This window comes from Pinus tabuliformis, chromosome 5_1 (genome assembly GCF_031772625.1).
Source record: "Pinus tabuliformis cultivar Carrire ecotype Pingquan chromosome 5_1, CPIR1, whole genome shotgun sequence".
NCBI classification, from domain to species: Eukaryota; Viridiplantae; Streptophyta; class Pinopsida; order Pinales; family Pinaceae; genus Pinus; species Pinus tabuliformis.
In genome coordinates, this window is record NC_142305.1 from 912230971 (window position 1) to 912253941 (window position 22971).

General features: G+C 38.2%; 1 protein-coding gene across 3 annotated transcripts in view; it reads right to left on the reverse strand.

The window, feature by feature from the left end:
* Positions 1-22971, reverse strand: part of TAF2 (TBP-associated factor 2) — a 317600-nt gene that overhangs the window by 250680 nt on the left and 43949 nt on the right. For 2 of the 3 annotated variants that reach the window (XM_089433145.1, XM_089433144.1), the window contains exons 2-4: positions 22161-22524; positions 21896-22041; positions 21658-21724 (exon numbers count right to left, since the gene is read on the reverse strand). In XM_089433145.1, coding sequence (XP_089289271.1) covers positions 21658-21724; positions 21896-22041; positions 22161-22524 — 577 coding nt within the window. Of the gene's footprint in view, positions 1-21657; positions 21725-21895; positions 22059-22160; positions 22525-22971 lie in introns of those variants that run through there. The other variant, XM_089433146.1, reaches the window with a different exon arrangement.

The window sequence follows — 22971 nt, forward strand, 5'->3', positions numbered from 1 at the left end:
GAAGTGGCTCAATCATGAATTGACTCATATTCTATACAAAACATATATATACCGATGAGTGTTCACATGGAACATCAATGCTTCAATCAACTATCCGTTGCCAAGTCAAGTTCAACAATATCTCTACATAACTTTTCGAAATTCAATCGAAGTGTCCAATGATTTGCATAAAATCTCTTCAATAACTTCACGATATAGACTTTATTTTCCAAACTTTAGAAAGTAATTCATCATTCCATGATCCATCATTTCGAACTTCAAAGGCCAACTCCCTCTTACTTTGATCATCAAAGGCTCATTACCTGTCAAGAATAGACCATCAGCATATAAAACCAAAATCAAAGTCATACCTTCGACCATTGTTGAAGTAGAGGTTTGGATTGGCACATCTTCTTGGCTTCACTAGGTAACTGTCAATGCAAATATACTAGGCTTGGGGAGCTTGCTTCATACAATGTTTTCTGCAAACATAACACTAAACCAAACCAATATGCTCAGCCTTACACAAATCAATAATGTGCAATCAAATCAACTAAGTCAGCTTATCAAGCCTTAGATGTTAGATCAAAAACCAATATCAAAGTCATAAAAAATTTTGCCAATATCACTGTGACAAACTCTTAGGACCAAGTGTCAAGAAGAGCTCACATCCAAATACCAAGTTATGACTTTATTTGTTGTCATGTCAACAAATAAATAATATGAATTAATTTTGTCATTATACATCAAGGATAAGTCATATGAGTTTCATCCATTCATTGTGAGATTACTGCATACTAAATCACAATTGTCTATACTTTAACCAATGGGCCATAGCCAATGATGCCAATACAAAATCACTATTGAATACTAGCATTAGTTATTGAAAGTCATTATGCCCACATGGCACCATCATCAAGGCAAATCATCAGTGATCAAATCAAAACCCTAATTTGTTATCAATGTGAATTCAATCAATCCATAAGCCAAAAAATATCTATGAATTATCAAGCATCGTGTCAAAACTCAAATACTACCCATCTATATTAAACCAATAGGCCAAATCCTGTCAAACCCTTGCAATTGTTATCAATTACTTTCATATACTAGCTTCAAGGATCAAATCAAGATGACATATTGCTATGCATATTCTGGTCCCCTACAAACACAAGTTTAGTCAACACAATCACATTCTTTGTAGTCAGTCGAAAATTCAAGCTTCTATGCTCATAGGACTTTCTATTGTCTGCTCCATATTTGTAGGACTGTCATACTCTTGGTGTGCTCCTGGTTTTATGCACAGGGATTTAGATTTTTTGTCCCACAGGCACAACCACACCTATAGGCCTTCTTCACTATGGTTGGGAGGCCTATAACCACACTCTTAAGCCTTCTTCTATGTGGTGGGGCTTTTACTAGAAGAAACCTCTTCTCAGTCCAGAACTTGTTGCAGACTAACAACATCAGATATTTGTCTATTCATGTCCAAAAATCTAACTTCAATAACAAAGAATCTTTTATACATTTAATGCAAATGATAACAAGTGTAAGGATCTTATGGAGTGTCTCTCCCTCTTAATAAGAAGCCACTCCAATCATCATTATTCAAGACATCAACTTGTCTATCATAATATTGTCATGCATCAGCAAAACTATTAGATATATCAGATTCTTAAACATCTATACATCATAGTCGTAACATGTTAGCATCAGCTACTTCATCACCACATATGAACATGACATCAAACATTCATCAAGGGTTAGAGTCATATGATTAGGGCAGCAAACAAGCTATCATCATACTTCAAGGATCATAATCACTACATTATTTCTTTTACATTTATTCAATCATTAATTCAAGACATTCAATTTTACCATATTGTCAAAAATTACTAAGCCAAGTTCAACAAGGAGATCCTGAGCAATAATCTTATTGTTACACTTTTATCATCAAGATTGCCATGCTTGTTACAAGCATTATTAATAGTATCAAGCTACCATATATAAGAACCAATGTGCTAGCCTTCTTTATGGGATCAGTAAATCCATCACGTCTAAAATGTAAGATACTTGTCAAATATCAATAGCACCAATATATATCACATGTACCATAAACCAAACTTACTCTCATATGCATATATGAGTCATTCACGAAGGTGACATTCTCATCATACCTTAGGGATTACCTTGCCATCCAATATTACACCTAAAACAATATACTATAAATAACTTATAACATTCAGATACCTTTGCACTTTGTATCACTTACTTGTCATTACCTCTTCTCTTCCTGCACTAGCCACCTTTTCCTGCACCTCAGATGATCCTTAAGAAGGATCCACTTATTACATCTCATCGGAAGTTTAGAAGCCTCCAAAAACTCACATATACATTCAGAAAGTATAATCAATGATCAAATCAATAAATACAAAAGAGAGTAAAGACATAAAGGAGTAACATAAATTGAAAAAGTACTTATCATCAATTAGAGGTGATCATCTCCCTCTTGAACCAACCTTCAAGAGTCATGATTGTCCATTGTCCATATAGCATTGTTGCCTTCATTATATTTCAACCAATTTCATCAGCAACCAAGCCTATGATACTATCCCATTTAGTGTTATATCAAACCTGTCACAAGTACTTGAACATCTTCATGTTGATCATGCTAGGGATTCTAAATTGCATATCTCAAATCTTTTTCATAATCCAAGGTTTCTTCCAAACTCTAACCTCATAATATCCATCAAACCCTAATAACCAAATTGCATTGGGTTTCCTTCAAACCCTAGCCTTCTTTTAGGTCTCCTTCATATTCTCTTGCTTCCATCAATGGTGTCTACATAGGGGTGATCTTAATGACTTTTCTTCAGCCCAACTCTGGTACCATGTTAAATTTTCTTAGGGATTTATTGTTCTTTGCTTTAGATAATTGCATACCCCACAACATCATACCATTATTCAAATTTAAAACATTATTCAGCAACATATGCAATTATATAAAAAGAACAATATCATCATCAATGCAGCGAAACATAAAGGAACAATAGAAGAAAAGCATTCACACATAGAGACACCAAGATTGGTCAAAGACCAAGGCAAAACCCACTATGGGGAAAACCCTTTCAAATTCTTCTTCTTATTAGATTGGCATTGAATGGTTCAACAAAAGAGAGTACAATGATCCATATCTTCAACCATAATCCTATCCAGCAAAATCAACTAAACAACATCCATGAGATGAACCCAACAATGCTAATAATCAAAACCCTGATTTAGAAGCTTGCGATTGACTGCCAAACTCTGCAATCAACTGTAAAAATTCAAACCCTAGCTTCCAACCGCACGCAAAAAGTGATGTGTGCACGGCTAAAACCCTCCAACAACACACATGAGCCTGTGTGCCTGTGGTTGTGACCAAAAACTCCTTGTGTCATGCCTACGGTTGGAAACAAAACACCCTAAACACACGTGCAAGCATCGGACTCTGCAATCTCAAACCTATACAAACCAATCTCCATGACCCAACCTCAAACCTGTGCGAGCCAAACACAAAGAAAGAAGAATGATCAAAACGATGATGTCCAAATGAGGGTCACTTGACTTGTATGTATAGCCATCCACGGGTGTCTAATTATCTTTTGAGTCGACCAGTCCTTTTGTGCACATGTGGGCTTCAATTCAAAAATATACTTTCCTTTGTCCAAATTGAGCGCTTCAATAGTCAAAATTGGTCCTCTCGAAAAGAGGAATCTCGTCCCATGGTTGGATTTATCACGATCTGCCAAACTAACATCAAGGCCCCATGGGTCTCGTAACATAGTAAAAGTCCAACAAATTATATAAGATTAAAAGAAAACATCTAAGAATTGGAAGCAAATAGTGTCTCAATTAACACTACATAGACCTTTGAGGCCACTTGCTACCAATTATGGACATGATGGCTCCCCTGAAATCCAATGTTGTGGCATTTCTATGGCTAGCATAAAATTTCCATTATAGCACTACTTCGGAGATCTTGGTTGTATTGTTGCAACAATATTTAAAGATACCAAGAAAGCCAACAAAACAATTTAGTCCTATGTCAACAATTGAGGAATATACTAGAAGATCAATTATCACAAGAACGATGATTCGCAACAAAGATGCACTGCAAAAGGTTCACCCAATTATGCTTGTAAACTAATTGCAACAATAAATATTGTTCTAATACGCCAATGTAATGAAACAAAATAAATATGACTTATTACAACTTAGAAGAATCACAAGCGAATGTTCAGAGTTCCATCAAATTATGTATTATTAAAAGGGAAGCATTTGAAATTTGAAGTATTACGTAGATGGTGACACATTTAAAAAGCTTTTAGTCTTAAGAGAGTAATGATGGCCCTCCTACAATCCAATGTTGCTACATCTCTATGGCTAACAAAAAGGATTCCAATGTGACATTGCTTTGGAGATCTTGGTTGTACTGTCGCAGGATTGTTAAGGATTACAACGAAATCTAACAAAGCAATTTAGTCTTATGTCAACAACTAAATTCAGGCATTGTTTCTGCCCAACATCATATCTCAAAGAAGTGAACAACTATGATAAATCACAACTCCATTTTTCTCTCCATATTTTTAGTAAGAAGGCACCTATGCTACTCATAAACAAAAAAGTATTTGATGTAAGATAAATGCACATAGTTCTATATGTTATAACTATCTTGTATTCCCAATCAATTTCTATGTCGCTTCTATGATGGCATACATATCTAAGCGTCGATTTTTCAAGTATAATACATGCAAGTACTTTTTATTTATGAATTATGATAATTACTTCCAATGATGTAGAGATGTTATTTAGCACAACAAGATGATTGTTAAGTAATTATACTTCAAAAGTTCAAAACCATAGACAATAGAATAATAAATATCATAATGCACAAAGAGACAACAAGATTTTACCCTGGGAAAACCCACTAAGGGGAAAAAACCAGCCAACCTTTTCCTTAGAAAATCAATGCAACAAGAGATACATCAAACTCAAACTAACCAACAAGATGACAACCACAAGATGCCTAAGATGCCAAGTGAAACTTTCCAAAACACTTTAAGATTCCTTTTCATAAGCTCGCACTAGCTCTGCAATAAGGTCGGATTTTGGCCTCTCTTCTACCTCAAAATCTTGAACCTATAACCAAAAGTTCAGACCTACAATTACACATGCGAGGGTGGCAGAGTGATCAAACATGCAAGGAGTCGATATCTTAAGCTCAGCTTCTTTTCTTTCTCCAACTCAACCTTCTCTTCTTGTCCCTTCTTCGTTGAACCAAATCAAATATATGCTTGATAAGATGAGAGATGTGAATGCCTTGGAGTGGAGACAAGAGGTCTCTATATATACATGTTGGAGGGGGTTGAATAGGTGTCTCTTGGGAAGGGAAGAGTTCATCAATGGGAGGTCGACTTGGGCATCATGTGGTGTCTAAAATGCATGTTCGAATTTTTTTTTCCCAGTCTTGATAATGTCATGAAGAACATGCCTTATAAAATTTATTTTGAATATAAAACAAATAAATCCTTTTCTTGCAAGCATGAAGAACATGCTTCATATAATTTTTCTTTTATAAATATAATTCATATTTCATCATTACAAGTACAAATGAATATTATGAAGACCGACCATAGCTACAAAATTCAATACTCCCTCTTAGCTAGGGAGGTATTCATAATGACCATCCAGACATTCTCAATATACATTCTCTCTCTAAGTAAAGGTACAACTCATTGATAGCATCATCATCTAGGTCAACACTGTTGACCCACATCAACAGGTACCATAACCCAGGTTAGCACTTCTAACCAATGGTACCACTCAACTAGTCACCATGATCTAATGGACGCCTCACCTCATGGCACTCAGACTAGTTCAGTGTTGCCATCATCCATGGTCAAACCTTAGGGACGCCCATGTCCCAACTCCAAAGCCCTCACTCTATGCCATGATGTTGAAAAGGCACCCACTCCACTAAGTGTTCGGGCATTAAGGACCATTCTCTCTAGAATGTCTGTCCCTCATGCTATCTCATCAACAATCTAGGCCATGCTCCAATTGTCACTAATAGTTTGAGCCATGCCCCTATTGTCCACACATCAACAATTCACGCCATGCTCCTGTTGTCACCAACAGTCTGAGCCATACCCCTATTGATGTCACATCAATACTCCCTTTCACTAATAAAGGAGTTCTCCATAAGTCCATGGTTTTCCCTGAAGTATACAAACTTCACCCGAGACAGAGGCTTTGTGAGAATATCAAATGTCTACTCATCAGTAGGAATATACTGGAGCCTTGTTGCTCCCTTCGGCACCATACCACAAATGTAATGGTACCTGATCTCAATATGCCTTGACTTATCATGAAACACAGGATTGTATGTCAGCTTCACAAAGCTTTAATTGTCATTGTAGTTTTTAACCTCGTACAGAAATTACCTGCATACGAATTCTAATACACAGAAAATAAATAATGCGAGAGCAGAACACATAAAACACATATACACAGAGATTTTCCCCTGGATCCCAAAACTGAGACTACCAGCTTGATTTTTCATTATGTTCCTTTCAATGTTATAATACATATTTATACATGCCGAAGCATCCAATACCATGGACCGAAAACCATCGTGTCCAATACCATGGCCCGAAAAACCATCGCATCCAAAAAACATGTGCGAAAATCATGCACAAAACCATAAGGTGGATCCGCCCAACCCAACATAGGGTCCAAAACCAAAATTTTCCAGGGCACTGTCTCGGACCCCACAAAGTGGGGTTACGAGTGCCCCTCAAACCCCATGTTAACTACGTGGGCTAGTCGTGGAAAGAATATAACACAACCCAACATTCTCCCACTTGTTGTTTTCTTTCCATAGGGGGCCACAAGAGAGCTTAGTCATTTTCCCAGCCCTGAAATGCCCATTGTCTCTCTACACCAAAAGAACTTCTCAGAGCTCACAAATTTTGTCAATGCATCTGCATTATTCTTCAAAGTGTCCACCTTTACCAGCAACACCTTTTTATCTTCTATCATATCCCTCACAAAGTGATACTGAACATCAATGTGCTTTGTCTTTGAATGATATGCGAGGTTCTTTGCCAAGAAAATTGCACTTTGGCTGTCACAGTTTACCATTTAGCTTCCTATACTAACTCCATACTTGAACGCAATCTCTGCAACCAAACTGCTTCCTTGCTTGCATGAGTGGCTGCCATGTATTCTGCCTCTGTAGTTGACAGTGCCACTACAAATTGTTTCTTACTCATCCAACTGACTGCACCTCCAAATAAGTGGCTGCCATGTATTCTGCCTCTGTAGTTGACAGTGCCACTACAGATTGTTTCTTACTCATCCAACTGACTACACCTCCAAATAGGTTAAACACATACCCACTTGTAGATCTTCTCTGATCCAGATCTCCAGCCCAGTGTGCATCAACAAAGCCATGAATATCCAACACTCTGTTCAATCCTGATCTTCCTTGGTAGCACAAACCATAGTCACTAGTGCCACGCAAATACCTAAAAACCCGCTTCACTGCTGTCCAATGCTCATTTCCTGGTTTTGACATAAACCTGCTTAATACTCCCACTGCATGTGCAATGTCTGGTCTAGTACAGACCATTGCATACATCAGGCTACCAACTGCACTTGCATATGGAACACGAGACATGTCCTCTTCCTCTTCTTATGTCTTGGGACACTGTTCAGCAGATAACCTCACACCTACAGGAATAGGAACCTTCACCGGTTTACTATCCTGCATATTAAACCTCTACAATATTGTGTCGACATACTTCCTCTGGTTTAACCAGAGCTTCCTCTTTGCTCGATCTCTTTTAATTTCCATGCCCAAAATATAGTTTACAACACCAAGATCTTTCATGTCGAATTTGGAGGACAATTGGGTCTTTAAATCCTGGATAACTTCTTTGCCATTTCCAACCAACAACATATCATCCACATACAAGACCAGATCAATAACACGGTCACCAATTAATTTAAAATACACACAGTAATCTGCTTTGCTTCTGGTGAAGCCAAGTCCCCGTATAAATGTATCAAATTTCTGATACCACATCTTTGGTGACTGTTTTAACCCATATAGAGACTTCTTTAACTTACATACCAGTTCTTTCTTACCCTTCACCGCAAAGCCTTCAGGTTGCTTCATGTAGATCTCCTCTTCCAAATCCCCGTGAAGAAATGTTGTCTTCACATTCATCTATTCTACCTCAAAATCAAAAGCAACATATAAAAGTAATCTAATAGAAGTTACCTTGGCAACAGGAGAAAAGATATCACCAAAATCAATTCCCGGCACCTGGGAATAACCTTTTGCTACCAACCGAGCTTTGTATTTCTCCAATTTTCCGCATTGGTCTTCTTTTTGAACACCCATTTCCTGCCAATGGGTTTCCTTCTAGCCGGCAACTCCACCAGATTCCAAGCCTCATTTTTGTGCAAAGATGCCATTTCATCAACCATGGCCTCTTTCCAGAGTTTTCCATCCTCTAAATCCACTGCTTCCTTCACAGTTCTAGGATCATCATCAGTAACAGACAAAGCAAAATTTGAACAGAAAGCAAATGGACTATACCTTTCTAGCTGCCTTCTTTCTCGCACTGATCTTGTCACACCCGGAGTTTGTGGTTCTTCATCTTCTGATTCCTCCTCTACTGTAGACTCTGATTCTTCCTCCTTTAGCTCAAACTCTATCTTCTCAGGTTCCTTTGGTTGGACTTCATGTTTAATAACATATTTCAGCTCTCTAAACACCACATCTCGACTGTACACAACCTTCCTTGTTACTGGGTTCCAAAGCTTATAACCCTTTAAACCATTCTTATACCCAATAAAGATGCACTTTTCAGATTTACTATCCAACTTGGTTATTTTCTCCTTTGGAACAAGTACATATGCATCACATCCAAATACCCTCAGATATGAAAGAGAGGGTTTCTTACCAATCCATACCTCTTGTGGAGTCTTATCCTCCAACGCTGATGAAGGTGACCTATTGACTGGATAACATGCAGTACCCACCACCTCTGCCCAGAATTCTTGTCCTAACCCGACACCACTGAGCATGCTTCTTGCCCTTTCCATCAACGTCTTATTCATTCTTTCTGCAACTCCATTTTGTTGAGGTGTATATGGAGTAGTCTTATGCCGTGCTATACCACACTTCTTACAGAATTCTTCAAATTCCTTGCTGCAAAACTCTCCACCATTATCTGTCCTCAGCACCTTTATCTTCTACTCTGTCTGATTTTCCACGAGAGCCTTAAATTCTTTAAACTTGTCAAAGACTTCAGATTTCTTCTTAAGGAAATATATCCATGTATTCCTTGAGAAGTCATCTATAACTGATACATAGTACACAGAATTACCTAGTGATGGAACCTTCACAGGTTCAAACACATCACTGTGCACAAGCTCTAATATCTGTTTCGCCCTCTTACTACCAGAGGGGAAACTCACCCGATTCTGCTTCCCATATACACAATTTTCACAAAAATCAAAATCTAAAGAGCTATTACTCATACCTTCTACCATACCTTTACCATGAAGTATTCGAAGGCCCTTCTCTCCAAAATGTCCAAGCCTTTGATGCCACAACATGGTCTTCTCTCCAAAGACCACAAGATTTTCTACTCCACTTTTAGGAACCACAGAATTGTTGCACCCATCAATAACAGTGTTACCTTGCAGCTTGTACAAAGTTCCAATTCGAACTCCAAGCATCAATACCAGTGCTCCCCGAACCATTTTGCAGGTATCCTTCTCGAACACTGTTTTTACACCTGCATCATCCAGCTTGCTTACAGAAATCAAATTTCTGGCCAATGTCGGAATATGCTGAACACCCGGAAGTGTTCTAACCCTTTCACCTTGCAACTTCAGCTTTACTTTTCCGCAACCAATGATTCTAGCCTTCCTATCATCCCCTAAGAAGACATCACCACCATCGTATTTCTCATACTCACAGAACCACTCTCTATGGAGAGTGAAGTGAAAGGATGCACCTGAGTCAATCAACCATGCCTCATGATCTACATGTGTACTTGAAGAAGCCAAGTACACATCCCCACCTTCATCTGAGGTGGTTTTCGCCTCTGCAGAAGGAGCCTCATTAGACCCCTTTCCTTTGTCAGGAGCTTTAGATTTACAGTCCCTTTTGAAGTGGCCTTCCTTTCCGCATTTCCAGCACACCACCTTTACAGGTTTTCCTGGAGATTTAGATCTCCCTCTAGATTTGAATCTCCCACTCGATGACTTATTTTTGTTTATGTTCTGGGACCGTCCTCGTACAAACAAGGCATCATCATTTTGGCTCTCCATATTTTTCCATCTCATCTCCTCCGTCAGCAAGGCTGAGACTATTTCATCAAACTACAAGGCAGTTGCATTGCTACCTATTGCAATAACCAGACTATCCCACGAATCTGGTAGAGAACACAACAAACAGATGCACTTATCTTCATCTGAAATTTTACTATCAACAGATGCTAACTGACTTAGCACAGTATTAAATGCATTCAGATGCTCTATCACCGAGTCTCCATCTTTCATCCTCGGGATATACAGCTTTTTCCGCAGGAACAGTTTATTCACCAAAGACTTAGATTGGTACAAAGTCCCTAACTTGTCCCACAAAACCTTTGTTGTAGCTTCCCCTGATACATTCAGCAATACTGAATCTGAGACACACAATCGTATTGTGCTCTTTGCCTTCCGATCCAACTTCTTCCATTCTTCATCGGACACTCCCGTTGGTTTAGTACCCAGATCTATCGCGATCCACTGATCTTTATCCACCTACAGATCCTCCATCTTGAGTTTCCGCAACTCAAAACTCTGACCATTAAATTTCTCGATCTCTATCTTTCCACTGCTCACCATCTTCTTTCACCGCCAGAATCGATCTCGCAGATCTCCCACTGAACAGGGTCTACCACAGGCCCGGGCGAAACCCCTCAGCAACAAAGGCATCCCCTTGAAGCCAAATCTGCTCTGATACCAAATGTAGGTTTTAACCCCGTACAGAAATTACCTACATACGAATTCTAAAACACAGAAAATAAATAATGCGAGAGTAGAACACATAAAACACATATACACAGAGATTTTCCCCTGGATCCCAAAACCGGGACTACCAGCTTGATTTTTCATTATGTTCCTTTCAATGTTATAATGCATATTTATACATGTCGAAGCATCCAATACCATGGACCGAAAAACCATCACATCCAAAAAACATGTGCGAAAATCATGCACAAAACCATAGGTGGGTCCGCCCAACCTAACATAGGGTCCAAAACCATAAAGTGGGGTTAAAGGTGCCCTTCAAACCCCCTGTTAACTACGTGGGCTAGTCGTGGAAAGAATATAACACAACCCAACAGTCATGGAATAGCATAGTCAGTTCCAACATCTCATCAAACAATCCAAAGAGTAGCTTACCAAGCCATACTCCCTTACAACATGCCAAACAAGCTGCAAAATACTCTACCTCTACAATATTGAGTGTGACAGATGTTTGCCTCTTGCTCATCCAAGATATCATAGCAAAGCCCAAACTGAAGCATACACCAGATGTACTCTTTTTGTCATCCACACTCCCAGCCTAGTTAGAATCCATATATCCCTGCAGCTATATGTCACCACTAGAGGCATATCTCAAGCAATAATCAACAATACCATGCAAATATCTCAATATGTGCCATGTTGCAATCCAATGCTCATGTCTCGATTCCATCTAGAACTAGCTCAAGGTGTTCACTGCAAAGCAAATATATGGCCAGGTATTAACCAAATACATCAACAATCCAATCAACTTTCAGTACATGGATGGATCAACCAGATCAGACTGAGAATCCCTTAGCCTTCTCAAATTCATAATCATAGAAGTTGCCATAGACTTGCATTCCATCATTCCAAACTTTTGAAGGATCCTAATGACATACTTTCCTTGCTCCAGAAGGATTTCCCTAGGTTTTTGCCTAACTTCCAATCCCAAATAGTAATACATCAACCAAGATCCCTCATGTAAAATTCAGATGCCAACTCCCTCTTACACTGAACAATAAGATGCTCTACACCTGCCAAGAACAAATCATCAACATATAGTAGTAGTAGCATCACGGGCTCACCCTTCACAACCTTGATATAAAGGTTTGGATATGCAACACTCTTAGAGAAGCCAAGTCTCGTTAGATATCCATCAATTCTTACCAAACTCTCAAAGCTTGCTTAAGTCCATACAAGGTTTTCTTTAATCCGCAGACATGAGATTCTCTCCCATGAACCTCAAAACCTTGAGGTTGCTCTATTTAAAACTCTTCCCCAATCATATCATTGAGAAAAGCAGTCTTCACATCCATCTGATGTAACTTCCATCCCATAAACAAAGCAAGAGAAATGAGAACTAATTGTGGCATACGTGGCAACCGATGCAAAGGTTTCATCATAATCTTCCCCCTCTTTCTGGGAGAACCCTCTAGCCACGAGTCTTACCTTATATTTGTCAATGCTCCCATCTGCTGCGTGCTTATATCCACGTTGAGGTTACCACAGACTTTCCTTTGAGTCTTGGAACAATATCCCAAACAACGTTCTTCATAATATATTGGTATTCTTTCATCATTGCATCCTTCCACACTTATTAGGTGGATACCTCCTCGAAGTTGGAAGGTTCAAAATCAATCAACTTAGTCATTAAAGTTGCATAACTAGAATACCTCTTAGGTCTCTTAGATTCCCTGAAGGAGCCTCGTCGAGTTGCATGTCCTTCTACATCCTGCAAAGTAGATTTGAGCTAAGCTCGACTTTTTCTATTTTTTAGAACAACCATAGGATCCAACAATTCACAAGGTCCCTCCAGCATTTCTTCATGATCTTCAGAATGACTTGAAGATGTGGGAGGACCTATATCTTCTTCTTTGGGATCCACGTGCTTTTTTTCTTCATCTTCAGTGTCTGGGTGCTCCTATAGATTTCCAATAAGCAACATCTTCATCACAAGTCATGTCCCTACTTATTCCAACTTGTCGTTGCCTAAGATATAGATCTGGTAGGCTTTTGATAACTCATTGTACCCAACAAATATCCCCTTCTTTCTCTTAACCTTGGGTAAATGTATGAACATTGGACAACCAAAGATTCTCATATGATTAACCTATGGTTTCTAACTAGTGAATGCTTCTTCAAAGGACTTACCTTCCAGAACTCAATGAGAACTTCTATTTAGGATGTAGACAGTTGCCTTGGCTGCTCCTCCCCACAAGAACATTGGTACAACTTGATCATGTAGCATTGCCTTCATAGGCTCTTCAATGGATCTATTCTTTCTCTCAGCCACTCCATTCTTGGAGGTGTACTCTCCTCCATTATATGATCGTAGAGTCTTCATTCTCTTCCTTGCCAGGTTCCCTACTTCAACTTTGAATTCTTGGAACTTACTAAAAACTTCATCTTTTGATGTCATAAGATAGATCCAAGTCTTGCGAGAGAAGTGATCAATAAAGGATACATAGTAAAGAGCTCCTCCAAGAGATGTCATCAGCATAAGACCACACACATCTGAGTGGACTAGATCCACAATCTCTTTGGACCTATGTTCATTGCTTGAAAAGGTATTCTTAACATTATTTTCAAGAGCACATCATACACACACCTTTATGATCCATCTACAAATTTGGTACACCTGAAACAATCTGCTTCAAAGCTAGCAAAGATCTATAATGAAGTTATGCATATATTCTATGCCATAACTCACAAGCATTAATATCATTATGCATTAAAGATTAGGAAGGTTGCCCCAAGAGTTTATACAACCTTCATCCACGAACCCCAAGAGTTTGTCCCACACAAGGACTTTCCATCAATGAAGGCTACTCTATCTCGTTTATCTTCTAAACATGAAATGGAAACCAAATTCTTTTTCAAACCTGGAACATAGAGCATGTTGCTAAAGTGAATGTTTTCACCTCTTTCCACCTCTTTCCAATTCCTTTGACTACATAGTTGTTGTTGTACCCAAGCTCCACCTTCTGAGTCAATTTTCTTTCCATCAAACTTGTAAGATGATCATGATCCCCTATAATAGTCTTGAACCACCATTGTTGATCAGCAATATGTTGTTGTCATCTGCAAAATATCCTGCAAGAGCAGAAGAGTAGGAGTGGTCTTTATCTCCTTCAACTTTCAGTCACTTGGAATGTTCATCAAATTTTGTCATGGTAGCATGTTTATTTTCTTCCTATCAATGAATCTTTCAGGACATTGGGCTTTGAAGTGACCAAATTTGTTGAAAATGGAAACATTGAATTTGTGATATATCTTTCTTCCTTTCAGGATTAGGTCTTCTATCAAAATCCCTCTTCTTCCTTTGAAAACCAAACTTCTTTCTTCTTGGAGCTTTCTCGAAATGAGTTGCATAGGCTTGAGAGTCTTCTTTCTTTGACTTTCCTCCTCTAGACAAAAGTCTTCATTCTTCCTAAGAACAAGTTGCCCATAGTTCTTCCAAACTTGGAGCTTCCTTTTGGTTGCTTATACCTGTTGCAAACGAATCCCATGATAGTGGCAACTTCTTTGTCAAAAACAATTTAATTAATAGTTTGTAGTCAATCTCTCAGTTGAGAGATCCTCACAAAATATGAAGCCATTGTATCATTCTTTGTCATTCTGATATCACAAACCTCGTTTCTCGAACTCATGACTTGACCAATATTGTTGATGGTATACAAATCATTTAGGGCATCATACATTTTCTTTGAAGTGTTTAGCTTTGAGATGTATGGTATTAGATTATCCTTGACAGAGTCCACAATAATGCTCATGGAAGTAAAGTCATCTTTCTTGTACTACTTCTTTCCTGCTTCATCTATAAGATCAGTCACTTTGCCTTGCACAATTTCCAAAAGATCTTCCCTTGCGAGAATTAGGTCAATACTTGTCTTCCAAGAACTAAATCTAGTAACCCCTTCTAACTTGTTCTTTGATTTCATAGTAGAGGCCATGGATGCAACTTGATTGTAGATCTACGGTTTCTTCAAAGTGATCTCAAGATAGGTCCTTTTCAAGAGTGATCTCAGTGCTCTTTCCTTTACCAAAACTTTCATACTATGTCGATTTTTCAAGTACAATAAATGCAAGTACTTTCTAATTTTGAACTATGATAATTACTTCCAATGATGCAAGATGTTATTTAGCCCAACAAGATGATCGTCAAGTAATTATACTTCAGAAATTCAACACCATAGACAATAAAACAATAGAGATCATAATGCACAATGAGACAACAAGATTTTACGCTGGGAAAACCCACTAAAGGGAAAAAATAGCCAACCTTTTCCCTAAAATCAATGCAACAAGATACATCAAGGTCAAACTAACCAGCAAGATGCCTCTTCATAAGCTCGCACTAGGTCTACAATAATGTCGAATTTCAACCTCTCTTCTACCTCAGAATCTCAAACCTGTGACCAAAAGTTAAGACCTACAATTACACATGCAAGAGTGGCAGAGTGATCACATGTGTGAGGAGTCTCTATCTTAAGCTCGGCTTCTTTTCTTTCTCCAACTAGACCTTCTCTTCTCTGTCCCTTCTTTGTTGAACCAAATCAAGGATATGTTTGATAAGAGATGTGAATTCCTTGGAGTGGAGACAAGAGGTCTTTATATATGTTGGAGGGGGTTGAATAGGTGTCTCTTGGGCAAGGCTGACTTCGTCATTAGGAGGTTGACTTGGGCATCTTGTGGTGTCTAAAATGCAAATTCAAATTTCTATCTTCCCACTCTTGATAAGGTCATGAAGAACATGCCTTGTAAAATTTCTTTTGAATATAAAAGAAAAAAAATCTTGACAGCATGAAGAACATGCCTCATATCATTTTTCTTTTACAATATAATTTATATTTCATCATTACAAGTATAAATGAATATTATGAAGTCTGACCATAGCTACAAAATTCAACACTAAGCACAACCCTTGAGTAAATAATATAATCCTAATCTACAAATCAACAACTATAGTAGTTCAAAACAATTATCCGACAATCATGGTGGGCCACACTTTCTTTAAGCTATACACTACAACCCTTCATCTTATGTTATCCAAGAAGCCTAGGAGGAGACACATTTTGCTTAGATTGCAAGAAAGATTCACATCAAAGCACCAAACCAATGGTTATATCGTCACACTAAAGGCCATAATTGAGGAGGCCAAGAATGAATCTTTCAAAGTCTTTTGTAGCTTTATTGACTTTCGAAAAGCGTTTGGATCAATCCTGTGGGAGGCCTTATTCTAGAGACTTGAGACTATCATGTACCTCTATGAACCCACGCTTGACAGATTATGCACAATGCATAGAGTTTCAAACTCCAACAGGAGTACAATCAAAGCAAAGGAGACAGAAAGGACTAGGTTGGAGTGAGTACAAACCTTGCTTCTCAAGCACATCATCTACTCTAAGTGAACAGTTCAATGGCCCATCATTTATGTACAGTTGAACATCCACCCTTTTTGCCTCAAAGTCATTTTTTGCTTGGTCTCTTTCCTTCATGGAGTCTGATCTCTCAAAGACTCTACCACCAGTAGAGAGAGGTAACCCTATGTTGCACTTTGCTCATCCAAGTCCCTTGCTTCAAATCCTCCCTCAAGCCATGCATGAGATTCCTTGTCAAAGGCCTCTTGGCTTCTCCAATCGATTATTATCCCCCCCAACACCTTTCCCCATTCAGATTCTCCCTTGATGCATTGAGTTATCTCTTGCCAACTTGACAAGTATTGAATCAAACTATCAAAGAAGATATCTACAGATTGTATATTCAGGTCACTTGGACCTCACTATCGACAAACCTGGGCTGAAATATGTCCTCCCACCTAGAGCACATTCTGGCGCTATGATATGGCATTATCTTTCACACCCCTTATATGCACAGGCATCAAAAGCAATCGCTCAATATCCCTTTGGGACATCTTAGAGTCAGCTCCCTTTAACTCCAAATAGAGACATAGTCATATACCAGAATCTGATGGGATCTACAAGGTGTGCCACCTTCACAAGTTGGAAACAGAGATGCACCTCAGTTTTAGGTGAGCCCATACTATGAGATCAGAGGACACTATCACTACCTCTAAGGGGGCTCAAGGTGCTCCCTATCTACTTGCTTCAAACACTAGAACCAGAGATGCTTAGCCCTCTTTACTTGGGGATTTTCAGCCACAAATATTAGCTCTTGCATGCCATGCCCCGCAATGGGATGTCCAAGCCAATCACCTGATACTTCTATTGATTTGTCATGTCAAAGAAACAAGTAGTAGGTGAGGTTCCAAAGTGCACCAAACCCCAGGTGTCCCCTCAACCTTCCCCTTTCGGAAAATGACCAATATTATTGAGACCGATTCAGAGGTGTTGGACCATACATCAAGTGACACATTCTTAGAGTGTTAGAGCGTGCAACAATAGCCCAGTGTTGCCAAAGTCCCAATAAAATCGACAACTCACTAGTTTTTCTTAGCGTCGATTTTATCGGCGATTTTTTTTATTTGAAAAACTCCCAATTTCACTGTAAAGTCGAGAATTTTTCCAGAGTCAATGGAAAAAATCATGTGTTGTTGTTGAGGTCAGTTGAATTAGCTTTTGATGTTTTTACGCTCATTTTGCATGCCCAACAATGTGTTTCAAGCTCTGAAGATAAGCAAAGGGTTTCTAGGAGTTGAGAAGGATGAGAAGGTTGAGCATTTTTTAGTGGTGTTCAAACTTTTTGCATTGTTCAATGAGTTCACTCTAGCAGTGATAGACTTACAAGAATGGGCAGTAATTTGAAGTCTTTTTTCCTATTTTTTCTAGCTTCTATGGCGATTCCAATGACCCTTTTTTCCTATTTTTTCTAGCTTCTATGGCGATTTCAATGACCCTTTTTTCTTTATATTTTTAGGGAAATAGTAGTGTTTTTTCATCCATGCATGTCTCCTTCAATGGAAAGGGTGTCCCAACAAAGCCCAACTTTCTTGAGTAAAGAGGGTTGTCCTACCCCAAATTTTTTTGGCACTATAGGATATCTATAGTGAGATAAGCTACTAAATTTTCGATTTATTTTTTTCAAATTCTTTATATTTTAAATCTTCAATCCAATTTTTAAAACAAATTTTTGGAATCGATTTGGCTCAATTGTTTGTCGATTATTTGATCTAAATAATCATTCTCTTTAACAATAATATTGAATAGGATTCTTCAATTTCTCTCTGCGGTTGAAGATCCGATCCAATCTCAATGATCCATTCTTGATGTTAGTTTAAAAAAAAAAATGTTCCCTAGCTTTAAACTCCAATCATTACATTGAAAACAAAATGTTGAGGCATTTGGACCCTATGTGGGAATATGGTGAATCCAAGGGGTGGTTCAACAGACAAATTTTGAATTGCAAGTTGTGTGGTGAGCATATGTTAAAGGGTATCAACCAATTGAAATACTAGCTAGCGCAAATTCTGAGTCAAATTATAGAACTTTTCCCAAAGGCAAGTCCAAAAATCATCCGTAAGGCCATCAAATCATTGCAAGATAAAGATGAAGCCAAAAATAATAAGGAAATTTTGAAAAGCCAAATTGCAAAGTAAGGATTGGGGGAAAGTGAGAGTGTTACTTCAACATCACCTTCCAAATCCATAGTGCCCAACCCCTTAGTTGCCTCATAATTTTTTGTTCCTAGAACCACACCGAGTGCACAACCTTCTATTAGGTCGACACTTAAAAAAAAAGGAGAAGAAGACGACAAGATGGTAGGTAGGTGTTTACTATGAAGTGACATTCCTTTCAGTGTTTCCAAGAACAATTCGTTCTACCGGCCTATGTTTGATGTTGTTTCTATTGTTGGCCCAGGGTACAAAGCCCCTTCCTATGTTGAGTTGAGAGGGCTTATTCTTCAAAATGAAAAAGTCTATTGCACTACTAGATTGAAGGAGTTTAAGGCATCATGGGAACACCCTAGGTGCACTATGATTTCGAATGGTTTGACTGATCAAAAGGGTAGGACCTTTCTTAACTTCTTAGTTAGTTTTCCCAAGGGAACAATGTTTATGACATAAGTTGATGCATCTACACATATTATAGATGCACAATTATTATGCGAGTTGTTGGACATCTCCATTCCAGAGGTAGGTCCACAAAATGTTGTCCAAGCCATAATGGACAACGTTACAAATTATGTTGCTAGTAGCAGGTTGCTTATGGAGAGGTATCCTAGTTTGTTTTGGACACCTTGTGATGCACATTATATTGACTCGAAGTTAGAGGGTGTAGGGAAGATTCCTTTAGTGAGAGAGAATTTTCTCTCTAGTATTTTTGTCAGAGATTTGTTGATTGGATAGCCAGCTCGGCATCCATAGATTGTACTCAGGTTATTTCACTACTGCATAATAATAATAAAAAACTCATTTGCTACACTGGTTTTCCAACATTGGATTTTTATGGGGACATTTGTCCAAAACTAACTGTGTCAAATTTATTGTGTGTGTGGTTTATAGTTCTCAGTTCCAGCGTTTTTATTTTTTGCAGTGCTTTTATGGTGAAAATTGCAATCGTGATTTTATTCGTTATTTGTCGTAGCAAATACACTGCACTTAATTTTTAATCAGTTGGAAGAATAATTTCCAGTTGCTCCAATAGATTAAAATTTTACAAATAGGGTTAGTGGCTGAAGAGAACAAGCACCGCAAACTCCACAAGGGCTAGGAAATGGGGAAAATTATCCATCACTGGCTACTCTAGACCTTTACATGCACGTAAAGGAGTTTATAGTGTTGATTTTAGGCCATCCTCTAGACTGATAATTACTTATTATGAATTTAGTTAAATTAATCCATTTCTTGTGATCTTTTCTTCATAAAGCAATTATATAGAGGAGCTCAACAGTAAAGAAAAATGCCATAAAGATCATTAAGAGACAGCCACACAAGAACACAACAATTTTACCCTGGTAAAACCCACAATGGGGGGGAAACCCAGCCAACCTTTTTCCTTAGAGAATCAATGCATCAAGAGATACATCAAAGTCAACTAACCAGCAAGATGACTAACCACCAAGGACCAAGTCAACCCTCAACAATACTGTCCACAGAAGCTCTGCAACAAGAACAAGAAACACCCTCCATGTCTGCAACAGAACTCGCACTATACCACAGAGATATATCACAAAGATAAGGTCTCCAAGATGGCCGAAACACGTCCTCTATCTCAGCCTCGGAATACACACAGATAGACGTCCAAATCTCGGCCTCCTTTAAATGCTAGAGCGAGGGACTATCTTCCTTCTGATCTTCGTCCCTACTCCTTGTTTTCTTCGCACAAAAACAGAGATATGTTGATATCAAAGAGTGTCTTCGGAGGAGAGAAAATAGGCCTTTTTATAGTCTTTTTCTCATGCGAATGGGTGTGTCTCATGGGCAGGCCAACTTGTCTCTTGGAGGGCCGACTTGGTCTCTTGTGGAGGCAAAATACAAATTCAAAATTTTCAATTTTCCCACTCTTGATGAACCTTATAATATTTTTCCTTTTGAATACAAAATAAATATTTTCCTTTTTCTTGCAAGCATGAAAAACATGCTCTGTATAATTTTCTTTTACAATTATAGTTTGTATTTCATCATTATAAGTACAAAAATGAATATTATGAAGACCGACCATAGCTACAAAATTCAACATATAGAATGTGGAAGTGAGAGCAGGGAAACTCGAAATGATGTTCTACAAAAGCTCGATCAACTGGACAGTAAGTATGACGCTCTGATTACTGCCATCTGTAGTTCTGAATCTGTAAGTGACAGGGCAGCAGATGTAGGGGAAGCTGATGCAGCAGATGCAGGAGAAACTAATGTAACAGAAGCAGAGAAAGAGAACTACAACAAGGAGCTCACAGGCACTACAGAAACCCCAATTGTACACAACACCAAAGAACGAAGCCTGAGCTTCATACACAGTCTGCGCTGATGCACCTATTATCTCCTCTTTGAGAAAGTTGTTCTCATAGTGGTCATTATGAATACTTGTTAAGGTTGATTGAACTTAGATTTCAGTATATGCAAGATCTAAAACTTTCTGTTGAAGCAGCAAGACTGTTCACAGACAAGATAGCAAAGGAAATACATATTTTTAAATACTGTGCGGCAGCGTATCTTTAGCAGACTCTACTACATCAGCTTGTCATTCTCCATGAATATGAATATTGAGTAGCTATACAGCCCAAAAACAAAAACTCGGGGCTAACACAAAGTAAGAAAAGTTAGGGCTGGAAGATCTATTCGTGGTAATAACTTGTTTATGACTTACACTCAGAAGTGGACATTCCAACAAATAATGAAGCAATGGGTAAAGAAATGCTATATAAGAAAGATTCAACAATTATATTTCAAGAGTTGAAGTTCTAAACACTGTAAATTTGCATTCAGGGCCATCCATTACATTAAGCAGCACCAACTATGCTTAGATTTACTGTCATTTGTTAACATATCATATACAGTTTGATTCACCTCCTTATTGATTTGATTTTCAAGCTCCCCCAATATAATCAAGATAGTACATGGAAAACTGAAAATATTTAAGAATAATAAAGTTTTTATACACCCACCTGACAAAGAAGAGTGCCATTGCTAACTGCAACATACTTAGATTCAACAGTAAACTCGAGATCATAGCTGAACACCCAGAAAAGTTAATTGGAAATGAATCAGTTGATCTTCCAAATGTAAAAAAAGCCAAATAACCATACGAAAACACATCATTGTTAGACTTGTAGAAAGGTGACAGGTAAACTAATCCTAAAATCATGTTTTTACAGACATTCAACACGAGGGCAAAACCATTACCAACAACGTTGTAGACCAAAGTCAACACATGGAAACCAACAGCGTGCTCGCCTTAGCTGATTATTTGTGTGCAGGGAACTGCCCATAAAATGAACACCTACTTCAGGCTTCTCTAACCAGTACTCAACTCGAACCAACTTGATATTCTGCATTCAATACTAACCTACATGAGAAACCACCACAATAGTGAACCACAAGGGAAAATACACTTTCACATTAACTAGCAAATGAAAACTTAGGACACGAATTTATGTATGATTTTCACCTCTTGCTGAACATTCTTATTGACATCATCTGGCTTGCACTCACTTGGAATAATTTGCCCAACCTTCTCTGTATCTGCAGGATCCTGTACTGCGCTTTCTGCAGAGGTAGCCTTACCACAATAAATGAGCAGATCCGGAGCCATCTCTCTCTCCAAAGATGAAAAATATGCTGAGCCAGCAGCTTCAGCCGCATCAATAGAAGTGATAGAACCCCAGTTCTTTCCTATTTCAAATTGTTGATGCTGTGAATAAAATTTAAACCGCACAGGCAATCCATTCAAAAAGACATTATCAATATTCATATTATTCGCATGTAATCCAATGACTCCACTCTTAGGAACCAACACTTTAAGTTCTGTATGCCTGTAAAAATAATAAGCATAGAACAGAAAATCCAGTTAGATTGGCAACACTGATCGGCAAACATCAAAAGAATGCCTAATAAAAACACTTGAATAATGGCAGTCTAGGAAAGTACAACTGAATAAAAAATTGATTAATTTGTCTTGGTTTACATGTAATAGCATTTATGCACATCACAAATCCACGCCCACACAAAGAACTAAAACAAAAGAACGCACTAGCATCCATACAATTTTTCTACTAACCATCCAATGAGCAGTGGGGAAATTAATTCCATTTTCATCTCATAGACATGTAAGAATCATGTAAAGAGACAAATTGCAACAACAGTTGTTCTCAGTTTCAGAGAACAAAAAAAATAGACATGCATGGCTTAATCTTTGAGACAAGCATATGAATGGTCATAGACAGAAGGTATGCAAATCACAAAGAAGACTCAAAAATGGT